This window comes from Nesoenas mayeri (assembly GCF_963082525.1).
Source record: "Nesoenas mayeri genome assembly, chromosome: 2".
Lineage (NCBI taxonomy): Eukaryota > Metazoa > Chordata > Aves > Columbiformes > Columbidae > Nesoenas > Nesoenas mayeri.
Genome location: NC_137543.1, coordinates 118,759,786 through 118,780,777, shown reverse-complemented (window position 1 = coordinate 118,780,777; position 20,992 = coordinate 118,759,786). Strand labels below are relative to the sequence as shown.

The 20,992-nt window shown below is 39.7% G+C and overlaps 2 protein-coding genes across 3 annotated transcripts in view; one reads left to right on the top strand and one right to left on the bottom strand.

Moving 5' to 3' along the window:
* Positions 1–3,499: 3,499 nt before the first annotated feature.
* On the bottom strand, positions 3,500–9,025 carry ASTE1 (asteroid homolog 1). 2 transcript variants are annotated; one of them, XM_080340344.1, is made up of 5 exons: positions 7,939–9,025; positions 7,609–7,854; positions 5,451–5,661; positions 4,336–4,531; positions 3,500–4,062 (listed from the first exon to the last, which is right to left on the bottom strand). In XM_080340344.1, the coding sequence occupies exons 1-5, from the start codon at positions 8,920–8,922 to the stop codon at positions 3,768–3,770; spliced, it is 1,932 nt and encodes a 643-aa protein (XP_080196470.1). In that variant the 5' UTR covers positions 8,923–9,025; the 3' UTR covers positions 3,500–3,767. The 2 variants fall into 2 exon arrangements, with proteins under 2 accessions (XP_080196470.1, XP_080196469.1); XM_080340343.1 differs by having other exon boundaries at positions 7,609–9,025.
* The window catches only part of NEK11 (NIMA related kinase 11), a gene marked incomplete at its 3' end in the record, with an annotated part of 91,140 nt that continues 79,130 nt past the window's right edge, over positions 8,983–20,992 (top strand). Inside the window, exons 1-2 of the mRNA XM_080340345.1 lie at positions 8,983–9,113; positions 12,588–12,843. Of these exons, the coding sequence (XP_080196471.1) occupies positions 12,674–12,843 (170 nt within the window). The 5' untranslated portion in view covers positions 8,983–9,113; positions 12,588–12,673. The remainder of the gene's footprint in view (positions 9,114–12,587; positions 12,844–20,992) is intronic.

Below are 20,992 nucleotides of genomic sequence, written 5' to 3'. Positions count from 1 at the left end.
CTCTCTCAAAGCAGCTTGGTTTCCCTTCCTCTTCCTCCTTCTACCCTGATCATAAACTTTTTACTGATAGTGTAGCTTAAATGTTAACCTACGGAATGACTTTGTGGCTAGAAAAGCATTATAATAGCTTTGTGTCATGATTTGTTAACAGTATTTTAAAATATGATAATGTCTGAATATTGTAATATTCACTAATTGGAAACTGTGTTCTTCCTTAAAATAGACTTGCAGCTGTTGTCACCAGCATCTTCTCATCAGAATAGAACTCATCATCCCTTGAGGAAATGCAAGAACAGTCCCCTAGGGAATAATGAAAAGAGCCTGTCCAAGATCTCTAGGGGGAGTTGGAGATGTAATGCTATCTCTTTTGCTTGAAAGCATTGGTATACATGTCTGTGTAGCACTGGTATTGGCTCTGGGCCGTGCTGTCACAATGGTCATCTTGACAGTCAAGGAGGAATTGTTGTAAACAGGCACTGGGATATTTCCGTACTTAACCTTTGCAGTTTGCCCCATGTGCCACGCTCAGAATCTGAATTCATGGGAAGCAAGGCAGCTTGGAAAGTACTGTATGATAATTTCCCTGCTAGGAAGTTTGGGTTTTTTTCCTCCTCCTGGAAATTCCCAGGATTGGTGAGGAGGTGGGTGCACCATTGAGTCTGCTTTCCGTGTGCAATTCACCCATTGCTCAGGCTGACCCTGGGCCTGCTCAGTATGCACATGACCTGCAGTACCAAGGTGCAGGAGTTCTAATCCTGTAAAAACTGCAGCGTATGGCTCTTGCCTCTTCCTTCAGGGTGTTACATGAAACACTGAGCTGATACGGTCTGAACAAATTGACTTGTAACACAAATGCTTTCATGTCTTGAAGCAAAAGTTTCTTATTTCCAGCAGTTCTGCCTTTCAGAAGTTGAAAAGATTTGTCAGGGTCTTTCTGTTGAATTATTACCATCTGTGGCAAGTGAGGCTGTAGTGCTATTGCATTGTATGTCAATATAATTTCAGAACACTTTAAAAGCTTATAATTTAGTAGTATTAAGATTCCAGTGAAGTCAGATGGTAGAAGATGCAATGGTGCATACTGATGAAGAATCTCGTGAACAAACTTGGGTTTTGAGAGAAAGTACGGTAACTATATCTTTCACATGCTAAGTTTTAACTTGTTGATACTCTCCGTAGAATTTGACTGCTTGGTGTTGTGGAGTCCCAGAAATCCAGATAAGTACAGAAGTGCAGATGAACACCGATTTGTTGTCTTAGCTTGACAGTGTCATCGCCTAGTCTTTAAACGAAGTTTTTGAAGTACTTCTTTCCCAGCACAAGTCTCACTTTCTGGATTAAACTATCTCAATCTAGACAAGAAATGAAATTTCTGTCTCTTGTGAACAATTAATTCTGTCTTCTCAGGGGGTGAGGTTGCAATTCACTTTAAATATGTCAAATGAAGTTTTGCTGTGTTTTCGAATGGAAGATGAAACAATACCAAGTAATTCATCTAGCCCAATCTGATTATTTATGAAAAAATGCATGGACTGAATTCCATTGCCATTTTTTTGGGCTCCACTCTTCATCATTGCTACCTAATACCAAGTTTGAGATTTTTCTCCAGAACTGTTGAATAGATGGTGTGATTTTTTTCCACAAAAGTTGAGGCATTTAATGTGGGGTGAAAATAGGTAGCAACCAGGGAATTTATTGCTCTTACTAAAGCATAGAGAACATTTCAGTTTTAGTAAGAGCCCCCCCCCCCCCCTTTTTTTTACTTTTCCCCAAAGAAGATTGAAAACGTATAATGACTCAAAAATAAAAATTGGAACATTTGATTTAAATTCTGAATAGTAACCCTAGGATCAGTAATTATTTTCTTCCATAAATAGGATTGGTATTTGCAATGAGGTGTATTTCATTTTATCAGCAACAAAGAACAGCTGAATTCTGCATTGAGAACACAGTTCCAGTAGAGTAATCCTTGATCATCAAGCTTGCACTCTCAAATGTATTCTCAAAATACGATGTGATCATAGCTGCCTTTTTAATCCAAAAGTGGATAAACTTTCTGACTAATTCAATATACTGCTGCTCAGCAAGTCTCAAGAATTTAAGTTCTCCAGCATTTTCCCAGTGGGAGATTAAATTCAAAGTAACTTAAGATTTCTCTTCTCACAGCACTAACAAAGTGGAATCAAAGATGCCTGTGTTTATATACCTAAGACTTTTTAAATGTGACTATGATTAAAAACCATAAGGAACTATAAGCTTGGTGAAATTAATCACGTGGGATCATCATGGATCAGAGGATGATTTGGATGATTAAGGATGTAAGTTTTGGTTACTAAAATCAAGAACTTTAACCCCTTTCAACTTAAATTTATCTGATGGAAACATGATTTTGAATACTGCTGCAAATAGAAGTCTTTTCAGAAATGGGGTTGTTAAGTTCTAGTAACTTGCTCCATGTTTGGGCATAGGTGCCATCTGCTGGTAGTTTAGTAAGTTGCAGTTTTCATACTGGAAGATGAAAACTACTTCAAAAGTAGTTTCCTCATGAATGTAATAGATGTTATAAATCTATTCTCATCGAATATATTATGGGAGTATCAGGACTCAGCTGTATGATATCAGAGACCCTTCCTGTAGATTACAAGATCTACTGAGTTAGTTCCATGTGAATAATTGTCAGACCCAAGATAAAACCAGGACTGAGCACACGATGCAGGAATCAAGCTTGAATTCTGGTAAGTAATGGGTAAAACTTTAGTGATTAAAGGTGGGAATAATGATTTTCTTGAATGTAAGTCGTCTATGGATTCTTGAGGAGAAAAAAACAAATGTAATAATTAGATTTTGCATGGGGAAGGCAAATGGAGACCAAACAGTTTCATAAGAAAAGCATTTATGTACATTGACTAGTATTGCTGGAAAGTTAGCTAATACAAAGCACTGAGAAATACTGATCATGTAGGATTTTTTTTTTTTTTTTTTAGTTTAAATTGGTTTTTAGTATTACCATGTTTGTCAAGTAACTTGGTGTACATCAGGTCATGTTAACTGGTCTGTTAATTTTGGTATAGCCTTTAGAGAAAGGTAGTTGACTCAAAGGATGCCATTTTGGTAATGGCAGATAATCCTGCACAATTACTCTGAATGAGCAAGCCTGCTGTCACTTGCTACCATGTGATAGCTTTGTGTATGCACAGAAACATTGAACTCTTGCTGACATACCAAAGGCAGGGGAAACAGAAGCTGAAGTTTCTGAGTGTAGTTCAGTGCCTACAATAGCTTTGCTCAATGACAGCTAAGTATCTCTCTCCAAAAGTACAAATGCTTTACCTGTGAAGACCAATTCTACAATATTTTTAAACTTGGCAATTTTCATTTTAATCTGATCTGTAAGACTGTTACCACTGTGTTCCTCAAACACAAACTTACTCAGATTTTTTTGAAGTTGGAATTGTTCAGGGAAATGGAGGGATAGACAACCATAAATGCTTAGGAAAGGAATTCCTCTAAAGTAGTCCTGAACGATTTTCCTCTTATTTTTAATTAGACTGATAACTTAAAAGAAAAACAAAACACCACAACTTTTATATAGCACTTCTTTTATAAGAGTGTTAGTTACAAAAAATAAAAAAATCTCTGAAGCAAGAATTGTTGGTAAAGATTGAATCAGGAACTAGTGTGAAAACAGCTGAGCAAATTTCAATACGGTCACATATTTGAATGTAATTTCTTCCATCTGGGTGGCATTTATTTTGGGAATAACCTTTTCAGTCATCCACTCCAAGTGATGCAAACCTATTAACATTGCATAAATGCTGAGTTTCTGGTACAGCACACCTGCTGGCCTTTTTTTTCTTATTAGATGCTTTCTTCTTTTTGCAGGACTCAGACTTGGTCTTGGTCATCTTCTGAAAGAAGTCTGGAGATACAGTTGACTCCACTGTATTTAACAAAACCTGATAAAGCTGAGACATTTTTGGAGATAAACGAAACAGGTTTTCCACTGAAGGTGTTGATTTAAGCTCTTGATACAGTCTGTGCACAAGGGTCCCGCTGTAAAGCCTGCTCAAGGAAGGAGAGAATCCTCATTTAGAATTGTACCTCAGCAGGACAGGTATAGAAACATGCTGCTTCGTGGAAAAAAACACGATCTTAATTACATACACAATCCAAAGACACCTAGTCTACTCTGTTTTTCCCATATTATTATCTTTTAAGAAGGGAGCTGGAATGTAGTAAAAATGGCAAAGGGTGTCTGACACAGAGAATAAAACAACATATGAACACATTACATCAGGGGCTTGTGTGGAAAGCAGATCTCTGAAACATCCTTACCGACTTATGTCTGGCTCAGAGAGGGGAGTGCCAAGTAGCTGGTTGAGGTACAATCCCATCTGAAGGCAGCACTGCCACTGGCAAAAACTGTGTGCAGCATCTAAATCAAAGCCTTGATTTTGCAAGTTCTTTTCCTTCCATTTTAAAAATTCATTATATGCAACTTTGTCATCTTCAGCACATAAAACTCTTGGATCTAGGTTATAAATAAAAAGCAACATGCAAATAAGTGTTCTGCTGTGAACAGCAGGAAAGGTGTCTGCAATGCCTAGGTTTTCAAACCTCCATTTCTATTTTGGGAAGAATTAGTAATGTTTTCAAGTGTTTCAAACTGAACTTTAAGACATAAAATTGAGTAAAAAGTAAAGTATGAATATCCATGAGGATCTGAAATTGTGAAATCAAGAATTCTATTTCTTAGGTAATTTGCCACATTGTCTGCAAGTGGATCAATTCCAGACAAGATTTCCATCGCACTCCCATCCATTTGGGAAGCGGGTGGCAACCATGTCAGTTCAGTTTCTATAAACCAGAACTAAAGAAGCTATAAAGCCCTGGCATGCGTAATCATTGCCATCAAATGAAGGACTCCTACAAGAAATGCCACCATAACTCTAATAGGTATAAATATTACTAAAACAATTTCTGTGATAATTTAGTACTTTCAGATTCTCGCAAGGCACAGGCAGATAAAGGGTGCCTGTGCAACCCAGCATTTTTTAAGTACACAGGATTTTAGAAAAACTCATGAGAAAAAAAATATCAGAATGCATCCATAGTTGTTATTTTCTTGGTGCATAAGTATGCTAAGCTTATTTTATGGTAACTTTTCTATCTAAACTAATGTTTTAGTCCTAAAGAAAGCATTTAGAAATTCAAATTAATGTTTTAGAAGATGGCAAAGTACTGCTTTGCCTATATAAAATGTTAAATTGATGGCTGGCACTGTGTCTCTGCTCTCTATCAATGCAAAGAATATGACACCTCGGGATACAGAGTAAATCACTACTAATTCATTTGAATTTGGACAACTTGGCATAAATGAGGAAAAGTGAATTATGGTATAGATTTTCATAGAAGCTGAACATCTAAAATTGTATTATTTGGAGACATACCTGGCTCATTTGTTATCCTGTGCAGTTCTCCAGATACTATCATTAGAAGTAAAGCCTTTAATTGATGCAACTTAACTTTCGGTTCTGAACAACGTATCCAGTAACACGTTACAGCAACAGGGAGCTGTAAGTGACTGGGGATGGATTCTAGGAAACTCATTTTCACTCCAAGAGTCTCCAGCAAAAGCATCTGACGATGTGACATGGGAACCTGAAAATAAATTTAAAAATCAGAGTAGAAAAATAACAGTAAGATACTTTACTTGCTGTGAGCAGTTTCCAAAAGGCAAATAAGCTTGTGTTTAAACTAGCTAGGACCTTCATGTTTTTGATTAAAAATTATTTAAGTTTCACAGATATTTTGAACAGGAAATACTTTAAAAATACTACTTACGCTTTAAAAACCACAATTAAACGCTAGGTAGAAGGATAAAAGTCATTTTTTACAATTGCCTGAAGTTGGATTTTAAGAGGTTTCAGAATCTTCTTTAAATCAGGTGACTTAATTTAAACTTCTATTCAAAGCTGACTCACTTGATAGATTTTGTAACCATAATGCATTAAAATTCACTTTGCTATGGTAAATATATAAATACATATATAAAAAGTCACTCTGTGCCTCTTAGAAGTTACCCTTGCTTTGTGAGATGTAATGGTGATGTCTGTTCTTGATATGTTGAAAACACCTGTAATCTCAATGAAAACTAAAGCATGAAGCTTGCATTTTTCACCTGCAATGTATTAATTCCTAGCACATGTTCCATCTTTGTGCTATTTAACTTATAAAAAGTGGTGTTATAAGCTCTGTCTGTAACTTCATGCATGCAGAGAATCACAGCATGCTGTTTAATTGTAATCAGAGTGCTTTGTGAACCTCTATTACAATAGTTTTGCCTATTCTTGGGCAGACATGTCCACAGTAGAAGATAAACTGAAATCAGTTTTGCCTAGAGCACTTTAAATGCAGAATAACCTTTATTCTTCTAACCTTTTGTGTTGAATTGTTTAGTAAGGAGAGTTGTTATAACAGAAAAGCAAATTCATTAAACAAACCGTATATATACGGAGGGCAAATTAAGGTGTCATTAATGCTTCTTAAAAGCCCAAAGCATCATTTTTCAAACTCTTAAGTGTTTGCATATTGCTCATTTAAAAGGCCTGTAACAATAAACCTGTATAAAATAACCTGTACGTAGGCCTTTGGATCCATAGCTACCTGTAGCATTTAATGGTCGTAGTAGTGACAGGCTTGGTTCTTACATGAAACAGCCACCAGCAAGTGATAAAAACAAACAGCACAGCCCCCATGTACTAATGTGTTAACAGTTCATCTGAAAGCAAGAATGGAGAGAGCACGTGACTTAAATATGCAGTATTAAAAGACAAGAATTGTATTTCTGGATGTTTCAGAAATTACTGCATACAAAACCTCAGTTATGCAACTTTGAGAAGGGGAGATTACTTTCCATTCACAGCAACAGTTACAGTCTTAATCATTAGAATTTAAAGGATTGCTAATGGTGACTGGAACTAACCTAGTACAAATGTTAAAAGGAAAGTACAGACTTTCCTTTGATAACAAGCTGCATTTTAGATGCTGTTCTGTCTGGCAAGCAGCAGGGGTCCACGCTAGCAGGACACATACTTGCAGCAGGTAGAATTGCTGAAAACTGCAAGATTCACACATAAAATAATGGTGATTTTTAGTAAAAAAAACCATGGGGCAGATTTTGTTTCAGAACAGTGCTCTGAAACATCCATAGCTTGACCAATTCTAAACTAAGTATAGTAGTTTCAAATTACACTTTTCTAAATTTCATGAAACAGAGTTCTTTCCTAGAATTATAAAAGCGTTAGTGTAATAGGATGAAAGAAGGCTTAGAATGGAAAAATCAGGCAATACTATATAAACACACAACCAACTCTTCATATCATTGGTCTTGGTACACTTAGGGGGGTGGGGCCAAAGATAAAGCAATGTCTGTAGCTTCTCCTGTATCACAGGCCAAGCTCTGAGCCCTGTAGGTACCTCTGTATTAAAAGTTATTTACAGAAATGGCTTAGTTCAGGTATTACATTTAGCGACTAGTTGGCAAATGTGAGTCCCAGCTATTTTTTGTCACTCGTTAAACACTGATCTGTTGTGACAACCATTTACCTCCATTAACTTGTCCAAAAGAAAATGATCATCACAAAAGTCTGTGGGTAGGCTTGCTGCTTGAACAAATGTTTTTTTAAGTGTCTTTTGGAGTCTGTCAAATTCACATATAACTGGCAGCTCGTTGGTCTGCTTACTTGGAGAAGCGGCTTCAGTATTGGGCGACCCTTTCAGTAGCAGTCCATAGATAACTTGTCGAATGGGCAAAGCTGTGCTATGTGCACTAGGTCTCTGCATATTCTCCACCTGAACATGGAGGAAGGTACTTCTTAGTATCAGGGCATCGCTGATGAAGGGGGCCAGCTTACCTTTCGCCAAAGCATCGCGTACCCACTGCGGTAGGTCTGCTTTCCTGGCAGCCTCGCACTCATACTTCCCACTCTGAAAGAAGTCCTCGAGGTTCGCCTCAGAGGGAGCATAGTCCTCCATGGCGGTGCACAGAAGCGCCCTTATTTCTTCCCTCTGGTGTTTCCTAAGGTACTTCAGCACGCTGTCCACAGCCTCTGCCGGCTCGGCGAACTGCGCCAGCCAGCCCAGCAGCCCCCGGAGGCGGCCGTGCCTGCCGCCCCTGCCCGCCGCGCAGCCCCGCGGCAGGGGCGCCTTGCTGAAGAACGCCTCGAGGGCGGCCAGCTCCAGGTAGTCGTTGCCGTTCATGACGGCGAAGAGCGGGAGCAGCCTCCTGTCCAGCTGACCGAAGTGCCGGCAGAACCTGGCCGCGGAGAAGCAGCGGGCGGGCACGTAGCAGCCCTGCGGCCCGTCCCCCGCGCACACGCTCTGCCACTGGAAGTGGCTCAGCGGGCAGTAGCCGCCCGCCAGGTCGAAGACGCAGAAGTCGCTGTCGAGGGAGAGGACGGGGCAGCCCCAGCGGTTGGCCAGCCCGGCGATCTCCCGGTCAGCCTCGGCGAAGCACTGCACGAAGGGCACGCCCAGCCGGCCCAGCGCCTGCACGAAGGCCTCTCGGGCCAGCAGCGGCACCAGGCAGCCGCCCTCGCCGCGGGAGAGCCCGTGGGCCGCCCGCAGCCGCTCGGCGGCGCGGCTCCGCAGCGTGGGCAGCTTCCTGTCCTCGGTGCCGCGCCCGCCGTCCAGCACCACGAAGGGGGCGACGCGGCAGGCCCGCAGGCTGCCGAAGAAGTCGCGCACGGCCCCCGCGAAGAGGTCGTAGTCGCCGCCGCGGCGGAAGTCGGCGGCGGAGGCGAAGCAGAGGCGGTGGTAGAGGCTGCTCCCGTCGATGACCAGCTTGGTGTCCCGCACCCGCAGCTCGGTGAAGAACGTCTCGCGCTCCTCCACGAAGCCCGTCAGCCCCTGGACGCCCATGGCGGCACCGGGCCGCCGGAAGTGACACTAGAGCGACAGGTGGAGCCCTCCAATCAAGGGCTCTTCTCTTCCTCTTCCCGCCCACTAGCTCTCTGTCTCCTAGCGACGGGGCCGCAAACACGGGCCTGGCGGAGCGCTCGGGGCGGGCGGCTTCTCCGCGCAGCTCGGCTCGGGTCCCGAGGCCGGGCGAGGTAGGAGGTTGTGGCCGCTTCCTCTTTCGCCCCGGGCTGGCAGCGCCCTGCGTTATGCTGTCCCAAGGGGAGCCGGGGGATCCTGTGGGACGGTGGTCCCCGCCGCCCCGGCGCCCCTCTCACCCTGTCGGCCCTGTGGGGCCGGGCGCGGGAGGGGTGAAGTCTGTGGGAGATCGCTAAGTGTGCCGGGCAGAGGGGCCCCGGGAGCACCGCCTTGCCCGGAGGGGTGAGGAAAGCGGCCCGGATGGTGCCAGGCTGCCCTCGCCTGTCTGTGTGAGGGCAGCTGGGGGATGAGGCAGGGACACTGCACACCTATGGGTGCCTCCAGGCACTTGGAGCGGGAATTTTGCATCTTACGTGGTCTATTAACGACGTAATAGCATCTCTGGGGTTATCCTAGGGGATCTCTGCTTCCTGAATGTGTGACAGGTTGATATTAATTAGCCTCTTTGATAGCTGAGTACATTTGACCTTGTTTTGCTGCCACCTGCAGGATCCTTTGCTACCGACACTACTCATAAAATCTTAGGCGTTCTCTGGGAGCAGCAAAAAACTGAAACAACTGAGATGATGTTAATTTAGACTTGGTTAAGTTTATAAAGATGCTGCAGAAAATAACAGTTAAACTAGTTCCCATGAATACATCTCCCCCCGCCCCAAAAAAAAGTTTAAAGGAGTATGCCAGTAAAGTAATTGGCAGGAAAAATGTCAAAGTAGTAAATACTGAGAATATTTGCAGTTTAAATATAAAAATTCTGGAAGGAGTAGGGGGCAGCAAACATTGACGTAGCACAGGGGTTCTTAAGGAATACAAAGAAAACCTGATAGAATAGGAAAATGGCCTTGATTGGCAAAGATGGGTTTATCCTGGCGGCAGAAAATGTCAGAATATGTTAGCCATTGCTGAAGAAACCTGAAGGCTACATAAAGGAAATTAAAATCAGTATCTTTCTTACCTAAGCAAAAGAAGGCCAGGGGAAGAAGTGGAAGTGCTGTGCATTTAGCACACTTAGGTGCAACTGTGAAACCCTAAACAATAACTTTGCTTTCACTTACGACAAAAAAGAGGGAGGAGATTTAGATACTAGCCAAGGAAGAAGGAAAAATGGAAGTGATCCAGACAATGTAATTGCATTAGTTTGGCATTAATAGCCTGTCAGGCTCTGGAATGGGGCTTGGAAGGGGCGGAGAAAATTAAGAACATAGACTGTTTACCAGAATATTACCAGATAGAGTATACTGTGATTTTTGAGGAAAATGAGGCTGGAGAGTTGATTTCTTTGAGATATCTCTAGTTCTTCTGAGCTTTAATGAAGCAATTGATGTTCTGTTGTTCAAGAAGTACCTGCTCAGTGGGAAAAGATGGACAATGGTAAAAAATACAAGGAATGTTGGGCTAAAGGTTTGAGTGAGGTAAGAGAGGTTGCCAGTTCATATACTTCTTGAAGAATCAGTCAGTCTTGTGGTTCAATCAGGCTCTAGAGTCTATTAACTCTTCCAGGGTATTTCTTTCAAATACAGTGGCTTAGCAATCCATCGTTTCTGTGCCATTAAATTGTGCCTGGGGCACCAGAATGGCAATCACTGGCCCCTACCTTATAACACTATTCAGCAGTAGATATCAGAGCATTTCACAAAGTTATATCATAGTTCTTATCGTTGCTATATATAGAAGGAAATGAAAGTGTAGAGAGTAGCAGGTAGGAGGCAGGACTGGAAATAAAGCACAACAATTAGGCTACTTGATCTGAAGTGTGATATTGTGGTGTGTTTTCCTAGGGCCCAAATAAATATGAAAATGTGAAGGTGAGCATTGTTGAGTGATTCTTCTCCAGTAAAAAGGAACAGATAGCTCAGCAGTTCTTGTAGTGTAGCTATTTCTAAAGGTCATGTATTTCAAAGCTATTCTATTTGGAATTTATGAAGGCATCCATAAAACAGCAACTTCCTAGGAGAATAGAACAGTAAATTAAAAATATGTAATGGTAATTTCATATTTTCTGGAGTTCCTTTTCTTCACCTCCTCTCCCCCATACCTCAACATGATCCATTTATGCTTCTTCAGACAGAATCAGGAGTGCTTTTATTTAAAAAATATACAGGATTTGTATCATTAAGATAGCTTGTAGTAATTAAAATTTGGCTGTGTTTCATAACATAGTGACACTTCAATGTCAGGCTCTTTGGTACAATGTGAGAGCAGCTCAGCAGATGAGTATTTAAACACTGTGCACGCACGTGCACACAGGCACACACACACACACAGAGTTGTTGTAAGATACAAATTCGTAATCTTTATTTAAACTCTGCATTTATTAGGAAGTGAAGACAGTGACTTGGAACCAGCAGTTATACAGCTTCGAAAATTAAGCAATTTGTCTTTTCCAAAACAAATGACAAAGAAAAAAGCATTTTGATGTGCTCACATTGACATTAAAATGCTATGGTGAACCAATGCAGTGTAGGCACACTGCACTGGAGCAGGTAGTGCTGATGGAGTGATAGTAGTAGTTGCACTGACTGTAGGATCTTGCAATGTTTCTATTTGTTCCAAAGGATCCTCAAGCACAAATGGTGCAGGTAGCATTATATAAAGGCAAAGTAATGAAGGCTATATTGTTTTGTTATGTGCAGTGAAGCACCTACCCTTTATCATTTAGTCTGAGGAAGCCTGAGTAAACAAAGCTATTCTAAATTCATGTTCAGTTATAGAAAACCATAGTTTGCCTTTACGTTCTCTATGTTTGCAGAATTAGCACCTCAATTAGACAAGAACTTCAAGTCAGAGTTAAATTGTTAGAAAGGTAGGTCAAGAAAGAATTATTACAGTGAAGGAGAAATGAAGAAATTTTGGGAGAATTGGTTTTTATTGAAAGTCTTTTAGACTTGTGGGTAGCCACAAAGCTCTTAATTTGCAGAAGAGTTTAGTAGTGAATCATACAGAAGCTGTGAGGTCAGCACTGAAACAGATGGTGAAATCTGAGGGGCAAATGAAAGAGCAGAGAAAACAGCTTTGTAGTTACTGGTGGGAGTGAACTCAAATTATGTGTGGAGATTATGCTTCAGTATATACAAAACTCATGAAACCTGTATCCTGACATGCAGGTATTTTTAGTGTCAGGTACCATGGTGGTAAAAAGACAGGTGATAAGGAAGAGTGCCTTATCTAGGGGAACTGTCAGGTGAAACACAGGTATAGCACTTGAACATTTAAAGAAATGAATGTGTGGAATTTCATTTCCCTCATGTTATCAGTTCAGTGAATTCATCTAAGGTTGTTTTAGAGGAAGGCTGACTATATCTACTCGTTTTTTGGAGTTTCTTTATCAAGTCCGCTGCCCACATCGTAGCAACTAATGATTCCACTTAATTTGTGTTTTGCTGCAAGCTGGGCAATATAAACACTGCTAGAGAATTAAATGAAGATTTTAATAAGAATAATATATTGACAAATAATTTTTTTTCTATTTCAAGTTTTTCCTGTGAATACCCACAGAAGAGAAAAAGGATTAGAAAGCTACATTCTAGAGAAATTTGTGTAGTTCCTGTTACACAGAGAAATGCTGAGATTTCAAGAAACTGCTAAGCATGCCACTGTTGCCAGATATAATTCTACTTGCTCAGATGCTATGATTGCAAGAAGATACACTATTCGGAGGAAACTTGGCAATGGAAGCTTTGGAAGTGTTTATCTGGTTTCTGACAGAAAAGCAAAACATGGAGAAGAATTGTAAGTAAACACTTCACATAATTGAAATAAAAATGTTTGGAACATATTTCTTGCATTGTAGATGTTTTCTTTGTATTGTGTGTCTTATCTCACAGTTTGGTGTTATGTTGCAACCTTAACTGTTTAACTGATTGAGGACATGAGAGAGGAGCAGACTTTACACTGACTCAGCATTTCACCTGAATCTGGATTTGTTCAAAATAATTTATGCAACATGCCTATCTTACTATACTTTTATCTAAGTCCTTTTTAATTTACTTGTGCAAGACAGAGTGGAGGTAGATAGAAAATCTCAGACCCTCATCTCCATAGTGATGATCTCCACACCTCTCAAGCTTTCTAACAAATAATAAAACCAGTAAAGATACATATAACTTACCTATTCCCCAGTGACATACTTTGGACAAGTTGCTAATATATGTGCTGTGGAAAAGACCCTTGTATTTACTCAGAACCGAGGTCAATTTTATCATTGTCCTGACAAGAGGCAGGGCTAAGGTGTATGCCAGGTTTCACAAATTTGCTCCTCTTGTTTGTAACAAATTTGTTTGTTAAAGGCTTAAAGCTTTATAATTGCTAAGCTTTCATTGCGTAATTATGTCAATATATATGTGTGTATATTTGTATAGTTTATTTTTGAGGTCTTTGTATTTTATAGATAAACTCAATTCTTGAAGTTCTTTCTACTTACTAAGTAGCAGGCATTTACTTTCCATGCCATGCTTATCCAGCTTCACGAACACGATATTTTTATTTTTAAAAAATGTGGAAACAGAGAATCCTTAGTTGGATCAGTGTCTAGCTCTATAATGCTTCATTCAGTTACACATGCCCATTAAAGCATGGAATATTTAAAGGGAGCATGAAAATGTCAGAACTTCTGAATGTATTGAATATATCTTAATGGACTTTCCTCCTAATTTCTGATGATTTCTTATTTATTTACTGTAAGTAGGTTTTTTGATAACACTTAGTTGGGTGCTTTCAGGAATCGATTCTGTGTCATTGTAAGGACTCAGATTGTGGGAGGAGTCTCAAAAGAAACTGTACTTTATTGATGTCCTATTTTTTAAATGAAACCTGGGAAGGAATAGATACAGAAATTCCAGTAAACACCTTTCTGTTTGCTGCATATCTGACACCGCCTTGTAAGTTGCCAGCAAATCTTGATTTTTTTTATCTTATTTTTTCTACCTGTTGAATTTGGACAGGTCTCATCAACTTGGTTGATAAACCCTTCAGGATTCTGAAGCTGCAAAGGCAGAAGAACATTTTCAGAGTATTGACATTGCTGTGTGTTAGTTTGAAGTTGGGAACCTGGGTAATGCATCACTGGCTGGACTTCCTGTTGTGTAGAATTGTGTTTGTCTGTTGGTTTGATTTTTACATCAAGTGAAATTTAAATGTGAATATTTTTGGTTTTATCTGATCAGATTTGTGAGACTTTTTGTTTAAAGTCTGAACCATCTGGTCAATGTGCTTTTCAGCCAGATATACATTTTTCCTTTAAATATGGGGGTCTATTGGTCCTTATTGATGGACACATTAATGAGCACTTATATGATAAAAGAGCTTTTTCTGGTTCACTTGTGCCTCACTTTTGCTATTTATGACAATGCATTCTTGGCAATATTGCTTTAATAAATGTGCAGCCAAGACATAATTCTTTTGTTTGTTTTCCTTCTACATAAATTTACAGCTTCTCAGATCCTTGGATTAGGGTTAGAGGCTACTAAGCCCTTAGTTTTTTCTAGCTGTCTTATAAGACTCTCGGATTTCTCTCAGACTTGACTATGCTTTTCTGCAAACGTGTTCTTTAATGAAAACTTTCATCAAAAACAAGAGAAACTATTTTTCATTTTCTGTTGGAAAAAATTATCATGCAAATAGGGTGACAGGAGCTCCCTGAGCTTATAAAGCTCTTCAGAATTCAGCTATTACTGAACTCAGAATATTAACATTATGGTGAAACATGCCTCTTCACACATTTGCTGCTGTAGCACAAGCTGCCAAAACTCAAAACCAAATAATATGTGCTTTGCATTTAAGTGGTTAGTATATCTATTTTTTTCCTTAAGAATTTTTCTTTGAGAACTTTAATTCAGAGTGCTGAGTGTGTCCTCTGCCATCCTCAGGACAGAGGCTGAATATCAAATGGCTTTTTTTGTTGTTGTGGTTGTTGTTTGTTTTATCAGTCTCTTTTTGTGACTACAACAATATTTAACAAGCCCAAATGCTGGTGTAATACAGTAGTTCATCCTTTCAGCACTAGGTGGTACTTGAGTATCATAGTTATTCTTCATTCCTTCTGAGCCTCAAATGCAGATTGAAGAGGAGATTCCCCAGCTTTCTATAATTTATATGTTAATATATTACAAAAATACTGATCTGGATGAACATGAAAGCTCATGAGAAAGAGTGTAGATACATTATTTTATTTAAAAATACTTGTTTCTTTAGGTGGTAAAATATACCAGAAGTCACATTCTCAACACTACTTTCAAATCAGAAAATAATCTCTTATGGAACTGTACTGGTTACTGGTTTTGTCATACTTTCCATTGGGAAGTAGATATTTGCTTTTGAATGAACAATTAGGTGGTTACTTTTCTTAATCTTCAAAAAGAATACTTTTAATACAGCTCTGAAAGCACTTTGGCAGAAAAAAAAAAAAAAGGAATTGAGATATTTAGGTCATAAATGACCTCAGCAGAATTAGAAGTCTGTTTGTATTGTTTCATATGCGATCTAGAACATGCTGAGACAAACGTCATATACAGCATGAACTCAGCCACTGATGGTTTCCTGAATGTTGGTATAGTCTAAAGCACTGTGAAAGAGCATAGGAATAAATCGTAAGAATACAAATTCCCAAGAAGGATGACATCTTGGATATTGGTACAGAAGCCATCCAGGGATATCTTTTTCCATTTTCCGTTAGTGCAATGTCCACAGAATGAGTTAATGCAGAGACTAGCAATAGTTATGTAATTTCATGTATGCTCAGCAAAGCTTTTGCATTCTTTTAGAAATAGTTTTTGGGCATACTTCATTACCCTTCAAGGATCTTAGCTGTCGACAGCCAAGTGTTATGCACAGAGTTGCTTCACCTGGGGGAAAGAGTTGAGTATTTGGGGTATGCCTCAACTTAAGAGATTTATTTCCTCGTAAAACTCTCCACACAGAGCTGCTCAGGCCAGCAGCGCCTCCCTCTCTTAGAAGTACATGCTAGCTTCATGCTGACCTCCAGTTCTGTGTATGGATGGAATCAGGATGATTGACTTTCTGAAAGCACACTAGATCAGAGACATCCACTGTCATATGGCTGAGTTTCATACTCTGTAAATAATAAGGTTATGAAGTAGTACTACTGTAGTAGCATATGTAGGTTTCTGACTATAAGTCCCTCTTAAGTGTTATATGACACATTCCTTATCTGTTGCTTTAACTTCCTAATTTGTGTTTTTTGTAAATTATATTTTCTGGCAATCATATATGTTCACAGTCCTTTGTGACTTCTGTAATTTTGCCTTCTTTTTTATTAGATGACTCTGAAAGCTTTTTTCATTTTAATTTTGCACTCCACCCTGTCTCAACTGGAAAATTACGTGCTGCTATAAACAGCTGTGAGTGAGAGGCATAGCTAAACACCTGAATGTCTGAGCCAGGAAAATCCCTAGTCATACAACATCTTCTTGTGGCAATGAACTCTGTTTTCCTTTAGAAAATAATAGTTGCAAGTCATTGTGTATTCTTAAATATGCTTTCATAGGTTCTGCTCACATTTAAGTTTACTAAGCAATAGCTTCTCTGCTTGTATTGCTTGTGTTTTATGTTTTTCCAAGGTGTATTATCCACAGTGGAGAGGGAGAAAGCCAAACCAGTGATTAGTATTCTGGAGTGAGATGGTACCGCCATGAGGTTATTTCAGACTGGCTATTAGACTTAAGGATCGTGCTTACATTATTCTCAGCTACCTGCTTTGTGCAGATGTGATGAGTAACTTTTCCAAGTTTGATAATAATTTCCTAAAAGGAAAGGTGCAAGTTTTTGATTTGAGATAGGAAGTTATGCCATCTGCTATACCGCTTCTAGAAGGTATAGAAGGTATCATCCTGTTGGATGATTCTTACTGAGTATGACAGAAGGTTAAACATCTCACAGACAGAAGTTCCTGCAACTTACATGAAAAGAGGCAGCAGAGTAGAGAACAAAATGAATGCTCTCATAAAGAGAAAGACCAGAATCTGTGAGACTTGGCACTATGAAAGAAGTTTCTCATGTACTAGGCAATCCACATAGGAGAGATATCATCAGTTTCTTCCAGTTTTGGAAGAAACTATGGTCAGAATTTATATCATCTTAGACTCTAAAGTTAGTTAAACACAAGAGACATGTTTGTACAAAAGCAAGCTTTTTAGTTCCAGTTTACACAGAATGGTTTGGTTTGTGTATTATTTGATGTTTTCTCTGTCAGGTATTTGCAAATCTTCTTGTTTTGAGCTGGGTACTATATGTTCACTAAAACTGAGATTGGATTGCTTAGTGTTGACACTGTCTTTCCATTCTAGTGGTCTCTAAAATGAGCTTTGGCAAATCTTTAATTTAAATTGCAAACTGATTTAGCTAATATGGAACTGGAGTCCAAATAAGGATAGGATTGCTCCTGCAAATATTTGCTGTGTTTTTTAATCTTTTCCTGGCTTTGAATTTAGACATGATAGATGGGGATGCACATCCCTAGTTGCCCATTAGTAGTTTCACAAATTTTAGAGGCTTTGGGTTTGGCTGTTTTAAGAAGAAAAAACAGTAGCTTTAATTTGGGTAAAAACTACTTCTTATGAGTTTTTGTTAATTTCCCCTTGATCTTTTGTGAAGTTGTACCAATAATGAAGTTGGGCCTCAGTGTCATTTTTTTTTTCTTTACATTTGTATAATTCAATGTCACTAGCAAAGGATAAACAGTGCGACTCAGTCGCTTTTCTAGACCCGTGACTGCCCACTATGCAGTGCTGTCTATTAAGAATGACTCTTAGCATGTGTTTAGCACCTTTACCATTCTGGGATCTGAAAGCACTTTTCAGAGCTATGAAGTATTTTTATCCAGTTTGTGAATGGGCAATAAACAGGTTAAACAGTTCACTTGTGTTCATGTAGCAAGTCTGTGGAAAATAACTGGGCCAGTAATAGAGAAATTATTCCTTGATATCTGAATCTTGCTAAATATTAACAAGACCTTTTAGTTATGCTGTAGATGCGCAGTCCTCATCTAGAGCCTAATACCGTGAGGGGCAGTTCTATAGTTTGAAAACAAGCTGTTCTGCATGTGCGAAGAAAGAAGCCTGGTTTGTAGACTTGCATCTTCTGTTCCCTGAACTTACCACAAGGTGCTCTACTTGTTCAGTACACATTGTGACAGCATTCCTTTTCCTGGAATGCCCCCTGTTTTCTTCTGCTTCCCCTATTCATAGCTCAAACTTCTCTCTCCCTTCTTGTATCCCTCCAATATTTGTATTTTCCTTCTGTATTCCCTAATTAGTGGTTGGAAGAGAGACAAGTCAAGCCATGGTGGTCCCTGAGCACGTGCACAGGTGAGATGATCGGTACACATACACTGGCCATTTGGCAGCTCAAACAATGTGTAATTTTTGAGATCCAGAGGCCACTATGATTCTTGCACTTTCTACTTAGATAGTTCAATAGGGTCATCTTAAGATCTGTGAAACTGCTGCTCTTCTGACAGATTTGGTTGAAACTGGATGGTAGCTCCTGAAGCTGAGTAGTGATTGCTAGACAGGCAATTTTTTCCTGGGTAGACAAGGCTACTAAACCTTGGACAACTGGAAAAAATTGGAAATGCTGGTGGGACAATGAATTCTGCAACTTTCCAGTGTAGTTAATATTTAATATCTACCTTCAGGTCTTTGCTAACATGTAATATGTAGATGCTTTGAAGCTTATTAGATCTTATTTGATAGGAAATTCAAGTCACACCTATACGTGAATACAATGCCAATTTTGTTGGCAAAGTTACAAATGAAACTTACTTAGCAGCTCTGTAGTTATCAAGCCAGTACTGTCTTATAAAACTCTACCATCTCAATGATCTGTTAAAATGCTATCTCTTCTGACAAAGAGAAGGAAGCATTTCAATATTGTGCCTAGGAAACATTGTATGACTTTTGTAAATTAAGTGTCAGTGGAGCTTGCAATTTACTGGTAAATTCAGAGAAGACTTAATTTAATTTAAAAGTTGCCTTCAAAATGCATGGCATCTGCAGGGCTTTGGTTTGGTTTGGTTTATTTTTTTTGTTTGTTTTTCCCCAGATTCTTGACTTGCATATGATTTTGCAAAAATCTGTCTCAATTTTTGAAGACTTTGCTTTTGTTTCTTGACATCATGGACCTAGACCTACCCAAAATAATTAGGTACCTTGGTTTGTATAAAGAAAGTAGCAGGATTATACCAGCAATTTTACAGCAAACAGTAATATTCCTGCAGTCGCTTCTATCCCAGTCCCCCCGAGTAGTTTATCAGTTAATTATAAAAGGTAATTATGGTTAAAGACAAAGTCTTTTGTATCAGAGATTTCATTCAGCAGTAGTCTTGAAGGGCAGTGCTATCACTTATAGATAATGAATGTCCTAATCAATTGTGCCAAGTGAAGTTCTGAGTTAAGTTTGACTAATTCATAACCATGCATGGGCAAGCAGCTGCAGTACGCAGTAGGCAATAGGGGCTTCTAGTTCATAAATATTCACAAGGTATTTATATATCCCTGCGGTGGAAAGCACACGCTGTGAAGTGCCGAACTCCCTGGACTGCTCCTGTATGGGGTAATTGTGGGGTGTCAGCTCAACTTCTGCGTCTGACTTGCATTATACCATTAATCCAGACTCATGCTATGATTCCTTGGAAACTGTGGACTTAGCTGAATAATTTAGCACATGACTTTCAATTATTTATGGCTTCTTATAACAAATGAAATAAAATCTAAAGGTGGAAGAGTTTTGTAATTTAGGGATATCCAAGCGACAATCAGCAGATTGCTGTGTCGTCAAATCCCTGTTTGCTGCCTGTTTGCTTCCCTGAAGGTATTCCAAGGGAATGGTTGTTTGATGCTGAATTGATTAAAACAGTAACAAATTACTCCCTGCCAGTTGTTGTGTGCATATTCATCTAGTAGTGCTCTTTGCCCTTTTTGTTCTCCCTCATTTAATAATAAAAATTAGAAATTAAAACTAGAATCTGTTGGGTCATTTTAGTTTTGTGAACGGATATTTGTGATCTCCTTGGAACCTGAACGAAGGTGTGGTTCCTGTAGGACCTTCCTGATCACTGCTTATTTTTAAATAAACTTTTCTTAGTGAACTATCTTTGGCTTGGTTCAGTCAAGTGTGCCTCTTCTTTGTGTAAGGCTCAGTCTACCACATATCAACTGAGCTGGCTACTAAGGTGCAGAGTTGTTCTTGGCCTCCTATAAGAGACAAGAACGTTGACAGAGAGATCTTGCTGATTTAGCTAGAGCAGTTTGAGAAGTTCGCCTTCAGGAGCTTTCCACTTGCGTGGCTGAGCAGGACTTTCATCCTGAGGGTGGTGAAACACTGGAATGGGTTGCCCAGAGAGGTGGTAGATGCCCCATTCCAGGAGACATTCAAGGCCAGGCTGGACGGGGCTCTGAGCACCCTGATGTAGTTGAAAATGTCCTTGTTCATTGCAGGGGGGTTGGACTAGATGATCTTTGAAAGTCCCTTCCAACCCAAACTATTCTATGACATTCTGTGGACAATGCTACAGGAGACAAGACCGAGCTAAGTGTCAAAGTCTTTGCTGAAACCTCTGTAACAGGGACTGATGCCCTTGTGCCTTCATTTAAGAGTACACCGGCCAATGGAGGTTTGACAGAGTGAAACTGGGTGTGTTTGGTTTCAATTTTGGTAAGCAGTTGCGACTATGGCCACAATTGTTTCAGATAATTTCTAGCACAGATCATTATTGGTCCAGAGGCCAGGTTGGCAGCACTGGAGTCATTCAAAGCAGTTCTCACTGGAGACTGTGTGGGAAGGTGCATCAATCCCTACCTCCAGCCTCTGGTCGGTGCCCAGTTTTTCCTGTGGCTCAGCATGGCACTGGAGGGCTACTCCTGGC

Coding starts and splice junctions, on each gene's coding strand:
- ASTE1 (XM_080340343.1), bottom strand. CDS start 8,922: ATGGGCGTCCAGGGGCTGACGGGCTTCGTGGAGGAGCGCGAGACGTTC. Junction 4,532..5,450: donor CAGGATAACAAATGAGCCAG/GTATGTCTCCAA, acceptor TTTATAACCTAG/ATCCAAGAGTTTTATGTGCT. Junction 4,063..4,335: donor TCTGAGCCAGACATAAGTCG/GTAAGGATGTTT, acceptor TTCCTTGAGCAG/GCTTTACAGCGGGACCCTTG.